The 24,310-nt window shown below is 42.6% G+C and overlaps 1 protein-coding gene across 1 annotated transcript; it reads right to left on the minus strand.

Annotated features, from left to right (window-relative positions):
* Positions 1-1,290: 1,290 nt before the first annotated feature.
* Positions 1,291-23,365, minus strand: LOC306916036 (peroxisome proliferator-activated receptor alpha-like). The gene is made up of 8 exons (XM_079493733.1): positions 23,127-23,365; positions 15,952-16,182; positions 13,887-14,050; positions 10,205-10,343; positions 5,221-5,420; positions 4,067-4,324; positions 3,643-3,886; positions 1,291-2,530 (listed from the first exon to the last, which is right to left on the minus strand). Exons 2-8 carry the CDS (start codon positions 16,157-16,159, stop codon positions 2,286-2,288), a joined length of 1,458 nt encoding a protein of 485 aa, XP_079349859.1. The 5' UTR covers positions 16,160-16,182; positions 23,127-23,365; the 3' UTR covers positions 1,291-2,285.
* Positions 23,366-24,310: the final 945 nt, after the last annotated feature.

Here is a 24,310-nt window from a genome sequence, read left to right on the forward strand (position 1 = left end):
TGATTAATGTTGTGAATATTCATGTAAAATGTTACTGTTCTGGAATGGATGCCTCATCATATCTCACAGTAACAATACAAAAAAACAAAACAATGTATGAAAATACACTTTTATTTTAATTTGTATATATATTTATATTCATTTATAGTTATTTGAGTTGGGAGTGAAAATGAAATATTCTTTGTAATATAATTCAAATGTTGAGATAGGCTGACAATTATTTACATACAAGTGGAGTTAAAAAACAGAGCTAAATAAGGTCTAGAGCAGTGGTTCTCAAAGTGGGGTCCAAGGACCCCCAGGGACCCCCACGGGGTTCCAAATGGTCTGTAACTTTGAGAGTGTTACAATGTATACACTCTCCGAGTTATAATGGGGATCCTTGAAATCAAATGAAAAGTTTGAGAACCACTGGCCTAGATCCTTTTCAGTGTAATAATAATAATTGTTATTTGTTAAAATCAATGGCCAACATGACTAGTGATTAGTAGTATTATCACACTCAATGAGGATGAGACGAAGGCCGTAATACCATCAGTGTATTGCCAGATGAATTTACTGTAAGAAAAATATGAATTCAACTGGTCACCTCACTTATAGTCACTTGAGCTGCCAGGTATTCATTCCATGATTAATTATTGCATTATGTTTATAATCAGTGCAACAGAGGAAGATGCGATTCATTTGACACAAATAAAGTACGGTACAGTACAGTATGTATAAATATTGCTCAACAGTTCTTTACATTACAGTATGTGATCTCACGGTTATGTACATATTGTCGCAGTCAGTTGGAAATCCATATTTAAAAATGTAATTTTTTCTTTTTTTGTAAATTAATTCCATACTTATTGTCATACAATAGTGTCATGCAAAGTACCGAAAAGTAGTAATTTGCAAGCTCTCAATGCGACATTTGAACATACAAGGTTCCCATCTGACAGCAACAACATCCTCTGTCCCTTTCTTCACCCTCACTGCACCTCAGCTACAGTCACTTAAAGCACTGGTTCTCAACCTTTTCAGACTGGGACCCCCCCAGAATAATCACATTTGAACTGGGGACCCCCACCCTCCTTTTCTAGATGGCTCGCTTGCCTCCTAGGAGCCCCACTGTGAAAAGCTGTTGACTCTATAAACCTGGTCATTCTTTTCCTCTTTTTAATGCCTGAATATTCTTCCACAGATGGATGAAAACAAAAACACCAATACAGTGGAATTGTGTGTGTGTGTGTGTGTGTGTGTGTGTGTGTGTGTGTGTGTGTGTGTGTGTGCGTGCGTGCGTGCGTGCGTGCGTGCGTGCGTGCGTGCGTGCGTGCGTGCGTGCGTGCGTGCGTGCGTGCGTGCGTGCGTGCGTGCGTGCGTGCGTGCGTGCGTGCGTGCGTGCGTGCGTGCGTGCGTGCGACGTGCACACTGATGACATTTTGTATAAAACATAACCAGAGACTCATTCAAGTACTGTTTTTCAGGTATATCTTCCTATTATGTCTATTTATCTAAAGGTTAAAGGGGTTAGTCATTTGAGCCACTCATAATGGAAGCATTAGCATTTTTAAAATTGAGTGTTTCATCATTTACAGAGCGCTTGCATGCAGAATTTATTGATGGCTGCCCACAATGTTTGAACCTGTCGACCATTGCACTCAAACGTTGAGTCATCACCATCAATAGCTGAAAGAGCCTAGCTGGAAAAAGGTATAAATTGTTACAAAAATATATTTTCAGAGAGAGAGAGAGAAAACTGACCTTATTGTACACCATAATGTAAGCAACACAGTCACAGCTAGCTTTTTCATGCCCCTTTAAATGTCCTTGAGCTCTGAACAGGATAGTGAGTGTGTGTGTGTGTGTGTGTGTGTGTGTGTGTGTGTGTGTGTGTGTGTGTGTGTGTGTGTGTGTGTGTGTGTGTGTGTGTGTGTGTGTGTGTGTGTGTGTGTGTGTAACTAGAACCTCTCACATCCCCATATAGGCTACATCATCCAATGTGTTTGTATTTTTTGTTCATACAATTAACATAACTATATCTAAATGCATTTGAAATTAAATAAAAAGGTTACTTTTCAGGATTCCATTTAAAAAATAGCAAAAAATTATTCAGGATTTGAATTCAAATATAGCAAAAAATTGTCTATCTACAAGTGCGATGCGTTTTGACCATGTAGATCGGCTATGTTTGCTACAACAGTAATATGCAATGCAGCCTTCTGTGAGTGTGGAAATATAGTGGCCATCGTCCCCATCGTCAAAGTTGCCCACCCCTGGGGCTACATAACGTGGGCCACACCTCAGTACATGTCCCTGTAGATCTCCTGCAGGAGCGGGTGCAGCGCCGTGTCCTCCGTCCTCTTGATGTCCTGGACCAGCTGAGCGTGCTCGGTGACCAGCTGGCGCAGGTCGGCCAGCTTCTGCAGCAGCCGCGGGAAGAGGAAGGCGTCGTGCGGGTGGTTGGCGAGCAGGTGGAGCCGCAGCGCCTGGACGACGCTCTCCTGGAGACGCTCCACCGGCGTCGCGTCCACCAGGCCGGGGCGGTCTGCGTTTGGGGGAGAGGCGTAACTAAATGTGTGGAAACTAAATGAAAATTAAGCTGCGACGAATTTAGTCAACATGTAAAAACTAGACTAAATGTTAGGAAGGGACTAGTGGAGATAATATCCAGTATAAGTAGAACACAAGTCATTTTACACTTGGTTGCAACAAGCGCTGCGTCCCGTACGGCACATTTGAGAATTTTGAATAATTTGTGGTTTGGGTAAAGCTATTCCTGCAATGTGGCAAAAGCTTCCCCGAAAAAGAAATTGCCTTCACTGGAAATGTCAGCCCCAACTGCAGAAACAGGTCATTATTATCATTCATTGCAGCTGAAAAACCTTCAGAAGACAGATAGAATCGGGTGCAGTACTTAGATCAGACTAGTCATTGGTCCGACAAACGACAACCCACCTCAAACCCTAACCATAACCGCAAGCACGGGAGCAGCGTAAGTCCGACATGCGGACGCATGTCCGACTACTGCTCCGTTGGAAATTACATGCTGTCCCCATAGAAACACGTTTGATGGACCATTTCAACATATCGTTGCTGTCGAGGACACCACCTAACTCCATTTTTGCATAAATCTATTGAACACCCTTTACGTCTGTGTGTTGGTTGGAAATATATTGAACCAATGAAAAGTAGTAAAACGCTTCAGACAAAACCTCAACAACATTGGACCCTCACACCGTCTGCTAAAGCAGCTAACTCCACCCCATTGACAATAATATAAAGTCACAATACCAACGTCGATGAGGCAGTATTGCTTTGTTTTGATTTTCTTTATTTCCTGAAAAGAATATATATATATTTTTTCATTACACAGAAAAACAATTTAGAGTTAGGCGGTTTCTCCCGACAGCAGAGATATGAAATATCCTATTTTGAAATTCCCCAAAATCGACCATCAGCTGACCGCTCTGCGTCAGCTGATTTCGACATCTAGTTTTTATTTGTTGAAGAAATTGTAAATATATTTAGTCTTAGTTTTAGTCATCATAGCTTAGTTTTCATTTAGTTTCCATTTAGTTTCCGTCAGTGAAAAAAAGGCAGTCGCCGAAACATTTCTTTCGTCTTCGTATTAGTCGACGGAATCAACACTAGTCTTACCTCCGCAGCAGATGATGGCGGCGACGAACAGCGCCAGGTCGCTGTCGTCCAGCTCCAGGGCGTTGAAGCGCGCGGCGAAGCGGAACTTAGGCTCCATCATGTCGCTGAGGGGCCGCCGGAGGCTCTTGAGGAACTCGCGGGTGATGAAGCCTTCGCCGCGCGCCACCAGCACTCCGTCCTTGTTCATGCAGGACGCCAGGAGGGTGAAGAGGGCCTCGTACACGCCGTACTTCAGCAGCGTCACCTGACAGCGTCCATTTGGACAGCAAAACTTAGATTCTTAGTTTTAGTCATGGTCTCTTGAATAGCTTTCGTTTAGTTTTAGTCACATTTTAGTCACCGGGAATGTTAGTTTTAGTCGACTAAATATCATAAGATTTTAGCCAAATTGTATTTTGGGGGCCTTGATGCCGTCGTAATTTACCTGATCATTGAGGTCTAGGTTCTGGAACCCCGGCACAGCCTTAGCGAACTCCGTCAGCTCCGTGACCGTCTCCACAGACGTGCTCTGGCAGCAGTGGAAGAGCCGGGCCTCCGCCTCCCTGTCCCCCGTGGCCCCGCCCACCAGGGGGTCTCCCCCTCCCTCGGCCTGCTCGGGCCGCCATTCACATCCGTGCAGCACGTGTACGGCCAGCGTCCTCTCTGCCTGCTGGAACGTCTCCATGTCGTGAATGACGAAGGGCTGCGAGCAAACTAATCAATTTAATCAATTTTAAAACCTATATATATTTTTTTCTTTTAAATAATCGGCTAAGAAACGATCCCATGAGCTTAAAATATTTATACATATTTATATATAATGGAATTTTTCAAAAGTATTATTTTGTATACAGTATTGATATATATGTTTTACTTGAATAATGAACCACTTTTTGGCACAACACAAAATACTGAAAATAGCAGATCTGCAAGCTCACAAGTATTTTTTCTTTCTTTCTTTTAGCCTATAATGAAATGCCCAAAATAGGTATATAGATTATTAAGCGATTATTTTATTAAACTAGAGGTTCGTGGCACTGCAGATCCAACCTATATGTCTGAGTCATAGTGTCGGGGGCCTTGTCAGAGTACCCGTTGTACCCGTCTGTCTGTGTCCCGTTTGTGTCCATATATGGAGATCCCTGATGTCATTAGTATATGCCCATACCCTGTATATTGGCATACCCAATATGGGCATATCGGTCGGTTTTGCCGTTCTGGACAACAGCCTTTTCAAACAACTCAGTGGCAGGCACCGCACTCCCTCGAGTCCGAGTTTGAAGTCGGTCGGTCCCATACATGACCATATGTGTGCATAGTGATTGTATCTGTGGCTCTGGACAGCCGGATGTCCACATATGCCTATATATGGGCATATCAGACCTGTTTAAGGAGACTTGACTATATATATGGGTATATTTATGGTTATGTCTGAGTCAGAGTGACGGGGCTATTGTCAGCCGGCCGGTTCTCCCTCAAGCCAGTTCTAATATAGGATTCTCGATTATCGATACGTGTTTTGAATACAATTAACTTTGAATAATTTGTCGCACCCCTAAAAATGGACGGGTTTTCACTGTGTACATATAGTCGACATACGGGCGTGCTGGTCTTTCCGCCGAGGACGAGGCGAGCCTTGGCCTTGTTCATGTTGAAGTTCTTCTGGTAGGCCTCGTGGATCGGTCTCACCAGGCTCCTGTGCTGCTCCTGCAGGGACCCCGCTGACTCCAGCACGGCCGTCTGGCTCTCCGCCTCCAGCTTCAGCCTCTCCGACTGCGGCATCCGACCGAAGCGGATAGCTGGAGGAGGGTCAGCAGACAGACAAATCATGTTTCAAAACACATGATAATAAATACAAACATAGAAATGAGAGTATAAAAGTATAAAACATTTGAATAATAAATATGTGTTGAGGGGGCGGGGGTTTCTAAACAAAAATACATTGTGAAAACATATATGTCCAGGGTACAACAAATACTGTATTTCCAATTAGATTCTTCAGTTCACTTCTTGTATTGTATATACTGTAGAAGCATACCTGTGAAATTTGAAATCTATTCGTTTTCTGTATAGTATAGTTACAGTATGTTCCTTCTTCCTATACAAACCTCAAAACCAAAGGTGATCAGGCTTTCTCCGTAGCCGCACCTATATCGTGGAATAATCTCCCATTCCTGTAAGCCCCACCATTGAGATTTTTTAATCCAAACTGAAGACCCACCTTTTTACTTTACCCTTTAACACAGTTTTAGGTCACTGTATGTTGTTGTTGTTGCTTTGTCCTACCCGGGATTCGAACCAGGGTTCAAGTCATTTCAAATTTCTACCACTAATCCATGACAGAATTATCTCTGCTTGACCAGAGGCGATATTGCACTTATGCGCTTCAGGCATTACAGACGACTACTTGTCAACCATTAGGTGTGTGTCCTACAGTACCGCCAACCACTGCAGGTGTTTGTTTGTTTGATTGATTGATTGATTGATTGATTGATTGACGTTTTTATTTTTATTCACAGTATGTAGAATGGATATATTTCAACAAAAGTACAGGTCAATACAAAAACTGCAACGAGGATAAAACAAGAAAAAGCACTAGTTTACATCAGGGAATCAGGGTCCTCCATTTTTAATTCATCAGAACATTTAAAGATGTACAAATGTACAGTTCTATGCAAAAAAATAAATCATACAGTTAAAAAAAGGGGGGAAAAAGGGAAAAACTTGTACAGTATGAAAAGGGGGGGGGGGGGACTTTAAATATTTTACAGGGGCCAGTTTCGAATTGCAGCCGTCCATAGGTGTTTTGAAGGAGTCAAGGGATTCACATATCTTAATGGCTGTTGGTAGGGCGTTCCACATTTTAGTGACACTGGAGCAAAATATATTTAACCCCTTGTTAGAGCCGAATCTGGGTTGAACATGGTTTGTGAAACTCCTTCTGGTGTTGGGTGTGGACTTGTTGACATTAAGGAAGTATTTAGACTGGTACATGGGTATCTTAGAGGTGTAGCGAATCTTCCCATTGCAAGTGGCTGTACTCTTGTTGTCAACCCTAAGCCATTCCAACCTATCAAGTTATATTGTATTAACATAATTTACCATACAGAGTGGTTAAAATAATGTTTTATTCATTAAAAGAAGTTCCGGATTGCAGCTTTAACAGCTTGCGGGAAAAGGTGAAACTCAAGACTCCCCCACTGGCAAAAGCAGGGCAGGAAAGCAACTAATAAGATTGTAAACTTCACCCGCGGCATTTTACGAGCCACTAAGGATTTTAAAAATAGAAGACGGCATCTGAATGATGTTTGTTTACCTGCCAAAGTGCCGGACAAGGTCATGGTTAAACAGCCAGCATTTGGCTGGCAGCCATATAATGTTCAATTTCCACCCTGGTTCAACAACACTGAGTTCAACATGCTTGTACTGTACATATGGACAAATGGGACATACGCTTATGTGTTCACGCGCGCACTCACACACACACACACATGTTTGTATTGCTATAGCCTACTTGAAAGGATATCATAAATTAAGATAGTTACGTTTTTTAACTTTAACTATTTTTATATCATAAAAATGGCATTTTATAAATGTCATTTAACCCCTACGACTAAAATCACAATCCCACCACAATCATCAAATTACAATCAATCAAGCATACTGTATAAATCAGGCATAACTCCAACCCTGTCCTAAACCTAATGCCTGATCCTAACTCCAATCTGAATGTTTTCCTAATTGTTTGTAATTGTATGTTTCATCATAAATACAGAAAGAAGTCTTTCCCCTCAGTGTCCATTCCTCAAATTCTACTATACTTCTGGGGACCTTCGGCCCATACAAACACACACGCACAGACACACGCACAAATGTGCTGTGACTTGTCTTCCTATAGCTACACGAGGTCAGTGGGTTTATCCAGTCCGAGGGAAACATGCTATCCTGTACAGCGGGCGGCCATCTTGGACGAACCCACTGACCTTGTGGCAGTCATTACAGATAACGGCACCAGATGTGGAGCTATACGGGCCTGCCTGCGCTCTCTCAAAAGTCAGCCGGGTCGATGCGGCTGTTCCTGGACATAGTTATATTAAAAAAATTAAATAAACCTTGGTCAATGTAAACATGTTGACCTCACTCCGTAGACGCGAAAAGACAAATGACATACATGCTGTCGTAAATTAGACTGCTGCCTTTATTCTGAACACTGTAGCTCAATACATCTTTATTAAACAAATAAATCTGTAGCTATTTTGAGACGTGTCATTGAAAGGGTGTTTAGTTTATCTAACTAGTTTTTGTTTTCCATGTTTAGAGTTAAATAAAAGTGTACACAGCAACCTTATAAATGTGCAACTCTGAGAGTCCACATGTCATGTAACCACATTGACCCTTACCATTGAGGACTTTGCAGTGTAACTCTTTCTAAAGCAATGCATGCACCTTGTGACAGATGTGCGGTTTCTGTGTCACACGAGATGGTTGTGGTTAGGACCCCATGACTCATGAACACATACACACACACACACACACACACACACACACACACACGCACGCACGCACGCACGCACGCACGCACGCACGCACGCACGCACGCATGATACAGGACTACAAACTGTGTGTATACAACTGTGTATAAAATACTTCCTTACACACAAATATTTTATGAGCACTGCATGACCTTAAAATGATACTAGTGAAATCCCTCCTCAGACACTTATGTGAGACAGATTTGTAAAGCAATAATTAGAGGGACAATTTATGTCTCATACAATTACAATGCAGTGCCTTGAATGTATGATTTCTAACTTTATTTGTGCATGGAATGCGAGTGAATGTTGCAACTCATAGGTCAAAATCTATTCCGATGTTGTCTTAGAGAAGACGAAATCTTGTCACAAATCTGTCTTATCAGAGATTTGTGATACGATTAATCAAAATGAATCGATCAGGTTACACATCAAATCGAGTGTAAAGGGCAAACAGACAAAGGGCACAGACTGACTCGAACAGAGACATTTACATTCAGATAGATTGGCATTGTCCTGATTCCCAATAGTGTGCAGATTATGCTTTTATCTTCATGGTAAACAAGTAATTTTGAAACGACTGAATGCTATCTTGGTGCATAGGCATTCGTGAAGATTCCATGTGATGATGTCATCAGACTAAGCCAGTGGTTCATCAAAGTGGATGAACTCTGAACTGGAAAAAAGAACCGAACACGTTCAACCCCAGTTGAAAAGGGGCCTGAGAGTAACTATTTCTATTTGTACACTCGGCAGAGTAGATTAGATTAAAGCGTATAGGGTTAGGGTTAGAGGGCAAGAGCCTATATGTGGCATGCGCCCGGACCACCAGGCCAGAGGGGCCTGCTAAAACTATCCAAACGCACCCCTTGGGAAGCTCTAAATGCTTCAATTCGTGGACACATTATATCCTACAATGCATCGTCTTAAAGGGGGTGGAAGACATTGGACACAACAGAGGGGCAGTGGGACAAAGCTTTACAAGGTGCTTGTACCATGCTGTTTTCACTTCCTCAAAATTGATTCAAATGTGGCTCTTTGCACAATCGTTGTCTAGATTGCTGGCTCTGCCCGAAATTATTTTACAAACTCTTTGGAAGTCTGAGGGATTCTAATTTCTTTTTAATTTAAATGAAAAAAGGAGCCATATAAGGGTCCATTTTGGTCCCCTGTACACCCTCAAACGTACAGACCTGTATGTGTCAATGTAGTCCCTAACTTTCAATCCCCATGGGACCTGCCACGCTGGAACCCCCTCAAGGACCACTGGGGGTCCCCGGCCCGGAGCCCACGCTGAGAACCAGTGCACCGAAGCAGCACTGGTGGAAAGTAACTAAGTACATTTACTTAAGTACTGTACTTAAGTCCTATTTTGAGGCATTTGTACCTTACTTGAGTATTTCTAATTTCCAATAATTAATTAATTCTACTCCACTACATCTCAGAGGCAATTTAATATACTTTTACTCCGCTACATTTATTTGAAAACTTGAGTTACTAGTTACTTTGTAGGTTTTGATTATTATTAGGCTATAAAACATACAGTACTAACCACTCCAGCCTTATATTTTGGCCATTTGAAAAATAGCCGATCTACAAGCTCACAATGCAATGTGACGCATTGTGAGCTTGTAGATCTTCTATTTTCAAAAGATTTTTCTACGTTTGAAAAATTGAAATGGGGTGCCATTACTTGATGGCAATACTTTTGTACTCAAGTACATTTTGAATTCCGGACTTTTACTTCTACTGTATATTGCAGCATTGATACTTTGACTTTAAGGGGCATTCCACTTATTTTCAACATTTTACTATGTCATTAATATACCTTAGAGCTGTTGTGTGGAAATAATAAAAACTTACAGTTCTAGGAAACACAGAATGGGGGGACTTTTTATTATTTCCACACAACAGCTCTAAGGTATATTAATGACAGTAAAATGTTGAAAATGGGTGGTTTTCCCCTTTAAGTAAGGCATTCAAGTACTTTTTCCACCACTGCGAAGCAGTCGGCTGTGTGTGTGTGTGTGTGTGTGGAGTGCAGGCGTTACCGTTGTGAGACATGCCAGCGGACAGACACTTGTGGAAGCGGCAGTACTGGCACTTGTTGCGGTTCTTCTTTTGGATTTTGCAGTTGCGCTCACACTTGTCATAGTCCAGCTTCAGTCTGATGGTTCTCCTGAAGAATCCCTGGTGGACGGACAGAGAACTATTCAGTCGAATAGTGGCAAAGAAAATGCATATTCGGCATTCGGTTAGGTTGAGCCGAAACCGAATAGTCAAAGAACCAGGGGTTACCTTTCGTAACCTACTGTTTTGTTGTGATTTGCCATTATCATGTAGCTCTACAACAACAAATGTACGTCCATGACAGCAATGGTACAAAAACTGGTAAAAAAAAATAGAAGAAAAATATATATAATATTAATGATATTCGGCTATTCGGCTTTCGGCCAACAGTTTCCTATATTCGGTTTTGGCCAAAAATGTCCCATTCGGTGCATCCCTAAAAGCCAAACACTGGCCAATGTTGGTGGCAGCAGATACGTTTTGGTTTGTCAACTCTGGCCGGTCATCAGCTTTGCTGGCTATTCTATTTTAACTCTCTTAAAACACACACACCTTGAGGAGTCTACACCAGGTTCGCTACTTTTTCCCCTGCAACACCAAATCTATTCAAACGGTCAATCTACAAGCTCGTGGAGTGTTGCATTGCGGCACATTGTGAGCTTGAAGATCTGATATTTCTGCCAAATGTTCCCACCCAAACGGTCCAAGTGAATAAATCTAGTTGTTTAGCAAATTAATCACTCCACACATTATATTATATTTATGACCATGAGGTCAATGTTGTGACTTCCCATGATGTCCTGAAAAGCGTTCATAGAGGCCCGCAACTAGTACGAGACACAGCATCGACAAATGTTTTCAGGCTCATGGGTCGTCCATCAAATGGAGCCGACACAGAAACATTATGGAGCTTTTGTTGTTTTTCCCCTTTGGCTCTTATGCCACAGCGTGTGGTGTGTTCCGTGGGTTAGGAGGACCCGCTGTAATACTGCTGGATATGGCACTGCCTCGGATCCTTTGATGGCCAAAAACATAAACTCCAGTCCCATGTGATAGTCATCAAACAATGCATGACAGCTAGGGACTAAAAAACAGATGTATTTATCCGCCTGTGTATACAGTTGAACGTGCGTGCATGTGTATGCGTGCTATGTGTGTGTGTGTGTGTGTATGTATGTGCACAAATCCTGACTGATACTTACTAGATGTTGTTATATTAATAGTTAATTATTTCATTATTGGGTGGTTTTATAAAAATGTTATATTGTATTAATATTATATTACTGTACATTGCTGGGTGGCACACTATAGCTCTCCCGGTTAGCCCTACAGCTTGTACGCGCGCACACGGCCTGTGTTCCCAAGACTGGCACTCCGTTCTTTAACCTATTCAGGACTGGGAACCCCTTTTGGTGTGTCAAGCATTATATTATACTTTAGCTATTGAAAAATAGCAGATCTACAAGTTCATAGCGCGGCACCAAGTGCCGTGCTACGAGCTTGTTGATGTGCTATTTTTGAAAAATGAACAACATATTCTCAGATGGGGGTTCGCGGCCAAATACAGCTAATTCTGGGGGTCCTTGACATGAAAAAAGTTGAGCACCACTGGCATAGAAACATAGATTTTTCAGAAAACTGGATTTAGAAGCTTTTTTTTTTTTCAGAATCGGCCTCAGGTCAACGGGCGGAAACGGGTGTTGTAACTGAGAGCTTTGTGATGCACATGTATTGCATGAACGCATGTGAATTCATGGCGAGACATGCATGTGTGCCTATACATCTCTCCCACTGACATGGGCTGGGTGGGGGCGCTATATAGCGGTCCGACTTAGCAACCCTGTCATGTGCAGTGTCAAACATGCACGTGGTCAATGGTGCAACATTCTTTTGCATTCGTCACGCCGAGCGGAAACACGTCATACTACTGTATGTTGGAGCCCTGTGGGCAGCTGCTGGTCTGCATTTTACACACGCACGCAAGCACGCACGCACACACGCACGCACGCACACACACACCTATGACGCTCGACCATAAGCAAAGCAATGTCCCTCTGTGTCTCCCCTCCCCCTTCCTGTCTCCTATAGGCTGGAGTTGGGGTCCCAGCACATCCAGAACACTGAGAGGTTCCAGAAGACGAGATTCTCTCCAGCTGGACTCCTCAGGGCCGGAGGGGACAGAGTTCTAGGGGGGTGTGTGTGGGTTGTGTGTGAGTGTGCATGTCTGTCTGTCTGTGTGTGTGTGTGTGTGTGTGTGTGTGTGTGTGTGTGTGTGTGTGTGTGTGTGTGTGTGTGTGTGTGTGTCTTTGTGCAAAGATTATGCCAAAGTCACAGAAAGGGAGGAAGCACACACGGCAGCCAATGAAACAGCTCGATTCTCCATCCACCTATAACTATACAGTACATGTACAGTATGTGTAACTTCATGTCCTCTAGCTAAGGGGTTCTCAACATTTTTGGCTGCATTGATTTATGGGACCCCCATAAGAGAACATTTGTGTTCTTAACATTTTTCACAATTATTCACAATGTTTCGAGCAGATCTGTTATTTTTGAATAGCCATAGTATTCAAAAAGTTAAAGTGGTTTAAGTGGTTAAGTCATTTTGCTGGGGGCACCCCGGGCAGGAACTCACTCGAGGACCCCTGGATGCAAACATGCACACTTTGTATAGCCCTCAGGCTGTGAGAACTCACTTTTACTGGATTTAGTCCTTCGTGTGCGTGACAGCGTGTATGGGTTTGTGTGTGCAAAACATTGCATGCAAGTGTAACCTAAAAGACTATGTTGTCAGGTCACTATTCATGCATTTATCCGAGTGCGTGCGTGTGTGTGTGTGTACGTGTCGTGTGTGTTGACAGTCACCGTCACCCTGACCAGGCGCTGTGCCAAGCGGGTGAGAGTTGACATGTCAACTCAGTCGTCCAACACACTCCCCTCCTCACATGATGTGGCTGCTACATACCTACCTCACAAAGGCCCACAACATTTCCGCCGACACACAACAAAGTGTAAATCGGGGCTTAACTTTCCACTCGCCTCAATGTCGGGCATCTTCATGAGTGTACCACATGCGCCGTGCGTGCGTGTGTGTGTGTGTGTCTGCTGCACATGCTTAAAGTTCATAGCATGAAGTTTTAACTGTATGAGGGTGCATAGTTATTGCGGCGGTAGGTCGCAGTTTACTATGAAAACCCGCAAAACCTGTCAGTCAGTCCGTCCGTCCGTCCGTCGCATCATATATGGCCAATACAGCGTCAGTCACGCCTCGTAACACACACCATTATACAGTATGGCCGTCTGACCCGACTCCATATAAAGATCACAACACTGACCTCATCAAACATACATGGAGAAGACTGGATCATCACCTAGATCTGCATATATGGAGCCGGCCAGCAACTCTACATCTGACCTCACGGACACCATGTTGATCTGACCTCATCAAACCCTTAGATCTCCATATATGGAGCTGACCATATGTTGAGCCTTCCCCAACCGTCATTCCTCTTCGATGTCTCCCTTTTGACTGATACCTGTCCACTCTATTCCAAGTGCTTGCCAGCGTTTGAGGAACCCTTGCATTAGGAATTAGTCATTACACCACGCTGCACCTGTGCGGCTGCATCATGCTAAACGTTAGCGCTCGCATTCATGACTCACCTTGCAGCCCTCGCAGGCGTGTACCCCGTAGTGGAACCCAGAGGCCTTGTCTGAACACACCTTGCACTCCAGGCTCAGGGGGCTGGAGGTCTCCTGGGGTCCTCCTGGGGCAGGACCCCCGTCGTTGACCCCCGACGGGGGACTGGAGGCCGGGGTCAACGGATCTGCAGCGGTGGAGGACAGTCAGAAACCGTGTTCACTTTGTCGACTAAAACTACGATGTGAAATGTTCGTCGACCACCTTTTTTTCACTGACGAACATTTAATACAAAATAAATAAAAACTAAGCTATAGAGGGTATGCACGTGACATCATCATCATACCCGGAAGTTATGCGGGAACGCCGACTGAGTGGAAAAAATCTACTTTTCTGGCCTTGATAGCCCATACATCCAAACAGAACAGTCCTATCTGATTACATTAAACAATATTAAACGACATTAAACTCACTTTGCCAAGTCACTTTGCCACTCGATTTGCCACTCATTTTCCCATTCACCCTCAGTAAGGACTAAATGTCAGGCTAAATATATTGGCAATTTCATAAAACAAATAAAAACTAGACTAAAATGTTAGGGAGGGATAAATCAGGCATTACGACGCCATCAAGGCCTGCCCAAAATACACTTTTGATCGACAAAATAAACTGTAGATTTAGTCGACTAAAATCTAATGATATTTAGATTTGAGGTTCCTCTCCCGTCCCGCACATCACCTCCTTGTCCCACTTTTGTCATCTTTTGTATCTCACTTGAGTTTTTATTTCTATTTATTCATTTTTGAGTGGTGTAAACCACTCCTACAACTGGCTTTTGTGTGCAGAAAAAAATGACCATGGTTGCTATGTTCAAAATAATTTCTGACGTAATTAAATCACACCCGGGTGAACTGGATGACCGTAGCAACCGTGGTCATTTTCTCTGCGCAAAAAAAGCCAGTTGTGAAATCACATCCAGGTGATTTCTTTGTGTTATAGCCTAGATCTAGGAAAGTGGTCACTCAGTTCACCCGGGTGTGATTTCATTACGTCAGACATTACGTCAGACCACAGCTGATCATGCTATATAAAACCTTACACCACTCAGTTCACACGGGTGTGATTTTTATACTGTGCAGCACTTTGGTCAACCTTGGTTGACCTGGTCTTGACTTGGACACTATGTTGGGGGAAAGAAAGTCATCATTCATCATTCAGAAGTACTTACTCTGTATCCATTTGTAAGATATTGTGCATATGTTAAACATGTTTTGTTAATTACTTTTTTGTCCTTCATTTGTGTTGTCCGAGTTAAGGTCCCTGCACACGTGTTTTTCGGATTTTTAGCTGCGTTTTCCGAAAAACGCGTCCAGTGTGCAACCCCTTTACAGAGGGTGTCACATTGAGTCTTACTCCTCGCTCCTATAGGCTTCCCTGACAAGATGCTGCTTTGGAGGAGGAATCTTTGTTGCACTAACTTCAGGACTGGCGTTCTTCCCTGTGCCCCAGTTCACCGGAGCGAGTTGCATAACCAACTCATACAGACGGAAGGAATTTGGGTCGAAGTGTCTTTCTAAAATTACAGAAGGCAACTGGTGTGGAGTGGAGTGTTGTGCTGGGGGAATGCACAGAGGCTGCTAAAGGGGCATGGAACTAAGGCTGGGCAATTAAGCAGAAATATATCGAAACCCACATTTAGAAGCAATAACCGACTCAATCTAGCGCATGTAGGTTAATTCGAATAATCAACACAACATTTTGAATGGATCATTTTTATAATCAACTAAATCAATTAGTCTCATTAACCACTTAACCCTGTATTATACTTGTTGTACAATGGTGGAATACAAAAACCAGCTGATAGGTGAAACCGGTTTTGCCGACTTGCTAACGGGGGCCATTTGCTGTGGTTCGCTACAGCAGAAATGTGCATGAATGTGCATGGCCGGGGTGAGAGGCTGCCAATGAATATTTTCCTGTTTCGTTTTGTTTTTCGTCCATGTCTTTCTGAAGCTAGACTGGGCAAGATCTTAATTGACTGGGCCTGTGCCCAAGTGGCCCAATGGACGCTACGCTTCCGCTACTCACCCAGGCTGAGGGAGCCCTCGCACCCGGCACTCTGGAACTCGAGGTCGGGGAACACTAAGGGTTCTGCCAGCGTCTCGTCCCCTATGGAGCACGATATGTCGTCCAGGTCCTCCATTAGGTCTCCGCATAGGGGGCTGTCCAGCAGGCCGGAATCCCTCAGAGGGGTTGGAGGGGTATAGGGGACACAGTCCCCGGGCATGTCTACCATGTTGCGCCCCCTCGCTCATCAGACTGGGGTGGGGTGGGGAAGATTAGGAGGATGGGGAATGGAGAAGACAGGAGGATGAAAATGAAAAGACTAAATACTTTGTTGCATCTGAAATTGCAGATCATCTGTCATCTTCATGCTGAATATTTTGAACCAATATTAAGCTATTATGACATGCCCACTTGCCCAGAACAAAGAAGGTGGCAGGAATGACTTACAAAGTGACTAATTTACTGATTTCATAGTCAAGTTTGTCCAGATCATGACTTTGACTTTGACTAGGCTAAAAGATATCCCAACAATAGATGGCTTCTCGTGTCATAGACATGGGCTACGGAAACCAGTTCATCACACTATCAGAGCTGGTATGTGGACTTCACGTCTACTATGCAATTACAGTACTGGTGGTTCTCAAACGTTTTAATTTCAAGGACCACCCTAACTCTCAGAGTTACAGGCCTGGTGGAAAGGGTCCATTTGGAACGCCCTTAAGTAACCCGGAGGGTTGTGCGAGAACCACCACAGTAATATGTATGCAATATACTGTATGTATGATTGAATTTGTGCTTATATAAATTATAATTATTGATATAATTATTGAATAATTGATCCCTCTGTCTGTCTGTCTGTCTGTCTGTCTGTCTGTCTGTCTGTCTGTCCCATTCCATAGGAGGCATCAGTAGAACTGCCAGATGTTCACTGCAGGGTTGCAAACATCTGTTAAATGAATTAATATATTAGTCAGATCGGCTGTGGAACGTAGGTGTGAGGGCTGTGTAGCGGCCCAAACTGTGAGGCCCGAACCTCTAGTATAATATACAGTACAAATATACAGTGATAGGCCTATAGGTCTTAGACAGACACAATAATTAGTATAATTAGCAGAGTTTCTGTCTGCAGAAACAAAGCAAGCATAGAGAAACAAACAAGCATAGTAGAGACAGAGTCATAACACTTATTGTCTCCACCAGGCCGAAGGCATGGGGAGAGAGTAGTAGTTTTGCACTCAGTCCGTGTGTAAGTCTGTGTGTGCGTGCATGTGTGTGTCCGTCCGTCCGTCTGTTAACAGCTAATCTCCGGCACCGTTAACCCGGTCGATGCCAAATTTTACACACACACTCCTTGGATGCCAACGATGAACCAACCAATTTTCCAGAACGGCCTGTTATAGAGCGTCGCAGTCCCGCCTCCTACCCTGGACCAGGAAATGAAACCCAATGCATTTTACCCATAGACATTTCTTAAAGTATTTATTTAAAGACTGTTACGCCGCGGACAAAGCCAACTCGAGTCGTGACAACTCATGACAACACAAACAATATTTTGGACCAAACAAATAATTACAAAGAAGAAAAACAACAAAAAAAGTGTTGTAACCTGCCGTTTTCTTCTTCTTTCTAATTATTTGTTTGGTCCAAAATATTGTTTGTGTTGTCATGACTTGTCACGACTCAAGTTGGCTTTGTCCGCGGCGTAACCGTCTTTAAATAAATACTTTAAGAAATGTCTATGGGAAAAATGCATTGGGTTTCATTTCCTGGTCCAGGGTAGGAGGCGGGACTGTGACGCTCTATAGCGCCACCAGGAGGCCGACCTTTGAAAAACATTTTTTTTTATATTGCTCCTCCAGATTCTGTCCGCAAATCGTTACACACTATCTCTATAGTCATGTGTTCAAGACGGATCTGTCCGATATTTCAGATTCCACCTAATTGGCTGACATTGGCTTTCAAAGCTTGCAGGATTGGCCCGTTTTGAACAAAAAGCCTCAAATCATGAACGGAGCGTGCAATTTACATGAAATCCTTCACAGACTTTCCTACTAGGCTGAGGAATATATCCTACCCTTTTCACATTGGCCTGTTATAGCGCCACCAATAGGCAGATTTTTGCTAAACACATTTTTGGAATAAAATGCCTCAAATCATCCAATTGCCATCCAAGGTTGAAATGTCACCCTTTTCACATTGGCCTATTATAGCGCCACCAGGAGGCCACAACCTGACCTGCCCTAGTTATCTTATGTTTTCCAATGTAACGTCTTCATCTAATTCTGAGAGGGTACACAATAGACATGCATTACATTTGTACCCTAGGAGTTTCTAATGGATAAATGAACACTGAGGATTTTACAGTGTTACAGCAAGTTGAGCTTTTTTCTTCTCTGGAGGCAAGTCAGAACAAGACAGAACTCCTAATGCTAAACCCACTTGACTTAACCAAACACCAAACACACTTAAAATAAATGTGCTCTGGTTGCATTACCTATGTCAAATACATCTGTCTGTCAATTTATTAACCCCTGAGAATGTAAAAATGAAGCTATTAGGGGACTTCTTTAGCAGTGGTTTTCAAAGTGGGGTCCAACAGGGGTCCTTGAAGGGGTTCCCCGAAAAATGTGTTTTAATATAGCATCATAAAATTCACAGTTTAACCACTGCAATCCTATTTTATAATTCAGTTATTCAAAAATGTCGGATACAAGCTCACAGTCACAACAATGTGTCGCGATGCAAATCGGCTTCGGCCTATAACCTTAGAACCGTAGCTCATAATAATCACTATTCTAAAATGGCGATGTTCTTGAAGTATAACAACACTGTATAAATGTCACGTGCATGTGTGCGTGCAGTACAGTGGTTGTCTAACTGGTTCTGCCAAACAACACAAGGTGTCCCATAGCAGTTGGTAGACTACTCTTGCAGAACGGTGCACAGTACAATCCTGATATTAATCCATAGCAGACTCAACACAGAGCCAAATCATTTCACACCTCACAGTTAAAAGGAATTTGCTGTGTACTAGTGAGGCACGCATGCAGCAATAAAGAGTGTTGCTGTATGTACGTACTATACATCAATGATATTATCAACCCTTTCTGAAGAAATTAGGGGTTCTGTGTCTTGTCTTGGCTCAAGGATCGAACCGGGAAACTTTCAGTTCCCAGGAGGCCGCTCCACATCCTGAGCCACTGCCTCCCCTAATAATTTATACCATTTAATTATTGATGCATTAAAGTAAGTTATATAAGTCTGGCATGAGGTCAATATATTTTTGGGAGAACTTCCACGTCTCTCTCGCTTCAGCCCAATTTGGGGTAATAAATCAATTTGTGCCAGGTTTAAATTATGGGCTGATAGGGGAATAGGTCAATTAAGGGATGTATTTGAGAGGGGTAGGGGGAGTATGCTCTCGTTTGAGGAACTGGGCATTAAATATGATATCCCTCGCAAACACTTCTTTAAATATCTGCAACTGAGGGATTTTATTAGAACTAATCTGGTGCAATCCATGCTGGCCCCATCCATGTCTGTGCTGGAGAAAGCTTTGGTTAATGACCCATTCGGAAGGGGGATAATATCAGATCTTTATGCTCTATTGGTTGACTTTTCTCCAGAGTCCTCGGAAGATAGGCTTAATGCCTGGAGAACAGATATTCAGGAGGATTTAACAGTGGAACAATGGAGTACGGCTTGTGCACAAGCTCAATCCCAGACTGGGAATACTCGTCTAAAACTTCTAGAATACAATTGGCTTATGAGAGTGTACATCACACCAGTTAAACTTAATAAGTATAATTGTAATATTCCGGATGTATGCACCAGATGCGGTGAAGATAGAGGCACATTGTTCCACTGTCTATGGTCCTGTCCAAAATTGATGGAGTTTTGGGGGAAGGTCGGGCAGGAAATACAGAAGATTTTGTTAATAAATATTGTACCAGAACCAAAGTTCTTCCTGCTCGGTCTATATCCAGAGGGACACAAGATAAAGCGTAATGAATAAATGTTTATAGATATATGTCTTTTACAAGTTAAAGAGAGTGATAGCATTGACCTGGAAGAGGCCAGACAAACCAAGTATTACACAGTGGTTCAGGGAATTGTCTTTATGTTTACCTTTGGAAAAGTTTACATACATTCTTAAGGACAAACAAGAAATGTTTCAGGAGGTGTGGGGCCGTTTTATAAGATATATTAAGAACAATAATTTGTCACATTTAATGGATGAAGCTGAAGGAGTAGTGCTGTTTTTCTTTTTTGGTCATTGTTGTTTTGTTTTCTTTGTACGAGTAATTTGGACCAAGCTGAAGAGGAGGAGTGCTGTTGTTGTTTTTCTTTTTTTTTGTTATTGTTGTTTTGCTTCCTTTATATGAGTAATTGTCTTGTACTGTTCATTGTTGTTTTTGTATATTTGTATTGTCATTTGTGTGGAAAAAGGAAAATCAATAAATACATTGTTGGAAAAAAAAGTAAGTTATATTATATTATACACACTACTCAACAATGCTGCGAATGGCACTTAATGTTACATGAAAGAAATGTGGATCTCTATAAGAGCCTCGTGCGGAGTCACAGACAAGGTCAGACTGGGAGAGAAGGTTGAAGCTGGCAGGGCGTGGTCTCAGGCACCCAGAAGTTAGAACTGGTTGCGAGCAAACTAAAAAGTGTGAGAGCCAACCAACCGCTAGGAGGGGAAAGAGGCACGTACACCACCTATGCACATTTCAGATACACAATGTGTGACAGCGGAGCTATAGCGACGCTTCATTCGGGTTACATATTTAATTTCATCCAATCGAGGGAAACAACCCCACAAAGATCATGAATTAGCTTGGATAAAAATGGGTATCCCAACCTATTACTGTTACTGTAATAGGTTACCCGTTACTAATACAATATTACTATAGCAATGAAATACTATGGAAATACAGAACAATAAATGTATAAATACAAATATTTTTTTTTACTGACTGCATGTTTAATTTGTAGTGGGCTTTCTTTTTGGTACACTCTCAGAGTGTGCTATTTTGCTGTGTATGTTGCCTTACATGCTCTCGTTAGGATGGACCATTGAGGAAGGAAAGGGGTTGTGTCATTGCGTTCAGACACTCTCCCCGGACATTGTCTTGTAAATCTCAGTGGAACCATAATCCCACAGACAGTTTTATCTGTGACCAACAGGAGGAGAGGAAGCTAGAAGCCTAAGGGAGCGACTGAGGACAACAGACCCAACTCTATGTACACTACTAGCATTCAAAAGAATGTGTAGTCACCCAGTAATGTTATGAATCCTGCTATCCTACCATAAAACTATAAACTATAAAATTAGGAAAGGAAACCTCTTCCCGTCTGACCACTGGCATAATAAGGGAGCCATGAATCCTGTCGGCATCAGCCCACTGAACTCATCGTGGTACAGTGACAATAACAGGGACTTTCATGCAGCCATCTCCTCAGTGGATTGGTATCTTAAAATTGATTGAATATGATTTCAAACTTTTTCGCAAATGTGGCTGTTTATTAGCAATGTCGCCACGAGCAATAGGATCTGTGCTGCCTGCGGCCCCAAGTCTCTAGTCTGCACATAGTTTGGTTGCACACATACCCGGGTATGAACTAATGAGGTGCCATGAATTAAATTGAATAAAGCCAAAACATTACCTCAACCTTTTTTGTTCTAGACATTTTCTCCCTGACTTAGTCATTATGCCAATTCCCCCTGGTTTAGCGTCCCTGTCACTGCCAGGTGCTGCCAACAGTTGGTCCTGGTTTAGCGTCCCCGTCACTGCCAGGTGCTGCCAACAGTTGGTCATGTGGGAGGATGAAGCCAACCACCACACATCCGATATGGAGTCGAGTCACCAGCAGCTTCTTTTATCGTGACAGTGCAGAGGAACACGCTCGCTATATCCCACTCAGTTCTGCTGCTCCCTACTTAACAGGCCAACCTGTAGCTAGCTTGAGTGGTTCTCAAACTTTACAGGCCTCTTTATTTTATACTTTTGACGCAGTAATGGTCTTTTTTGATTTTCTCTTCAGGTGTGTGTGTGTGTGTGTGTGTGTGTGTGTGTGTGTGTGTAATCATTTGAACTCTAGATTCAGTGAATTTCAAATGATTATATTTGACGGGAAGAAAGAGAGAAACATAATATGATCAACACGGGAAAGAAAGTAAGAAACCGCAAAGGCTTTAATTTTCCATGTCATGGGCATACTGGTAGGTACTATTCTATTCTATCTGATCCAGGAACAGCTGTTTTGGCGCAATGTTCCAACGTCATAGTACCTCCACCTGTAGCTCTCAAGCCAACAATAGTAACACAACTCTTAATCTCGCTCTCTCTCTTCATGAATGTGAGGATTCAAACATGTAGGTCCGTTTTAGGTAGGCTATGGATTGGGGCTTTATGAGGTATTGTGGGGACTTCTTTTTTCTTTTTTGCTGACACCAAGTTCTACAGTGTGGAACTTGTCAGCACAAAATAAAGTGGAAGTACAGTACACTGTCTGGCAGTGAGTTACCGGTATCATCATCATCATCCATCAGGCTGTATCCAATATAGTACCACTTGGAAATGGAAAAGAAAGAAGTAGAGCGGAAAATTTGGGGATAAAAAGGAAAGCAAAATAGATTCTATTAAAATGGAAAAAACAGGTGTAGGCAAGGAACACCGTAAAATCTTAACATATGCATTTGTGTCTCTCTCGGGGTTAAATTAATACTCAGAATTCCACAGTGAAGTTCAGAGAGGAGAACAATGGGGGTGGGGGGGGGGGGGGGGGGTGCATTCAGGTCAAATATAAAGGAGAGTCATTTATGCTACCTAAACAAAATTGCCAGCAGTGAAATCATGCATGCATGTTAACAAACTGGACATGAATAAACAGTGCGTGGAATGAACGAGAAAATATATTCACTTAAATCAAAGCCTATCACAATAACAATAGCTCATAATATCCCTGGGTTTATTTAGACAAAACATTGATTCAACACTGTTGCAAAAAACGTGGAAAAGTTAGTTAAACTTTGAACATACTGGGGCTAGTTAAACTTAAACCTCTTCAAACACAAGACAAAAAGTTGGGTGGGGGCACGACAAATCCTTATAATCATCATTACATAACATTGTTTTGAAATAATTACGTGTGTACACTGTACACTATATTAAATGGTGTACATTTACCTGCAGTGAGCGCTGTGACGCTGTCCTCGTGTGTTTCAGGTAAGTGTTGCTGACAGGTGTGTTGTCAATCAGCCATCATCAGTCAGGTCAGGTGTGTGTTATTATTTATTTTATAATAATAATCGTAATATTCCCTCCGGACAGTGTCTCCTCACTCAGCCAGCAGCACATTAGAACATTAGTACAGCAGCAGCCTCCCATTCTGTCAACACTGTGACTGGACGGGATGGATACCATCCCATCGCCTGGGGCGACCTGGTCCGTGCTGTGATTGGCTAGTTGGTTGTCACAGGCTAGCCACCCTATGCTAGCCACAGATAGATCTGCCAACCTGTAGTCTAGTAGTGTTTTGTTGTGTTTGTATGAATTGTTGTGTTGGCCTATCAGTATTTTTACATTAATTATACTTTATTGATTGTTCGATTTACAGCACAATTGGTACGGTCAGACATGTGAGCTAAAATGATTACACAAAAAGTCCTGCCACCAGTGCCACCCACTGTTATCTGTATAATTGTTGATTTCAAATTATCATGTAATGTGCTATCTCTATCATCATTGCTTTTGTTTTGGGGCAGTACTGTCTGTCTTCAAGCAAGCGTCAGTGGTTGGCAAGACAACCAACCAACCAAGCAACCATCCACTGATAAGCCAATCACAGTGAGGCCGTGCCTTCAAACTATGGGACTGAAAACTTGTCAAAAGTAGTTAAGCACTTTCGGAAATGACATCATTATAGACTCACCACACCTCCCGACACACCTATGATTTCAACCAATCATCACGCTCCTACCCCCCCCCCCCCCCCGCCACACACACACACACACACACACACACACACATAGCACACACACACACACACACACACACACACACGCACACACACATTTTTTAAGATAGATCTATTATGCATATATTACACATATGAAACAGCTCACATATGAAGCTATAAAAGCTATAATGTCCCAGTCCTACACAGCAGCATTATATATGACAACTTTTTACCTTTCACATTTAAGCGTGGGGGCTTTGCATTCTTTTATTATTAGGCTTTATAATGAGGCTAATCTGTGTCAAGGGATCGAATTAACATGTGTTTTATTTTCTTCTGTTGGCCCAGCTGCAGCACATTGTCTAATAAGACTTTGCCTATTTAGCTATAAACCTAAAACTGGCTAAACACC

Source organism: Electrona antarctica, assembly GCF_951216825.1.
Source record: "Electrona antarctica genome assembly, chromosome: 23".
Lineage (NCBI taxonomy): Eukaryota > Metazoa > Chordata > Actinopteri > Myctophiformes > Myctophidae > Electrona > Electrona antarctica.

Bases quoted from the DNA above. Each gene is read 5' to 3' on its own strand.
- LOC306916036 (XM_079493733.1), bottom strand. From the start codon at position 16,159: ATGGTAGACATGCCCGGGGACTGTGTCCCCTATACCCCTCCAACCCCT. The intron at 10,344-13,886 runs GTGAGTCATGAA...TCCGTCCACCAG, and splicing joins ACGCCTGCGAGGGCTGCAAG to GGATTCTTCAGGAGAACCAT. The intron at 2,531-3,642 runs GTAAGACTAGTG...CCCCAAACGCAG, and splicing joins CGCCATCATCTGCTGCGGAG to ACCGCCCCGGCCTGGTGGAC.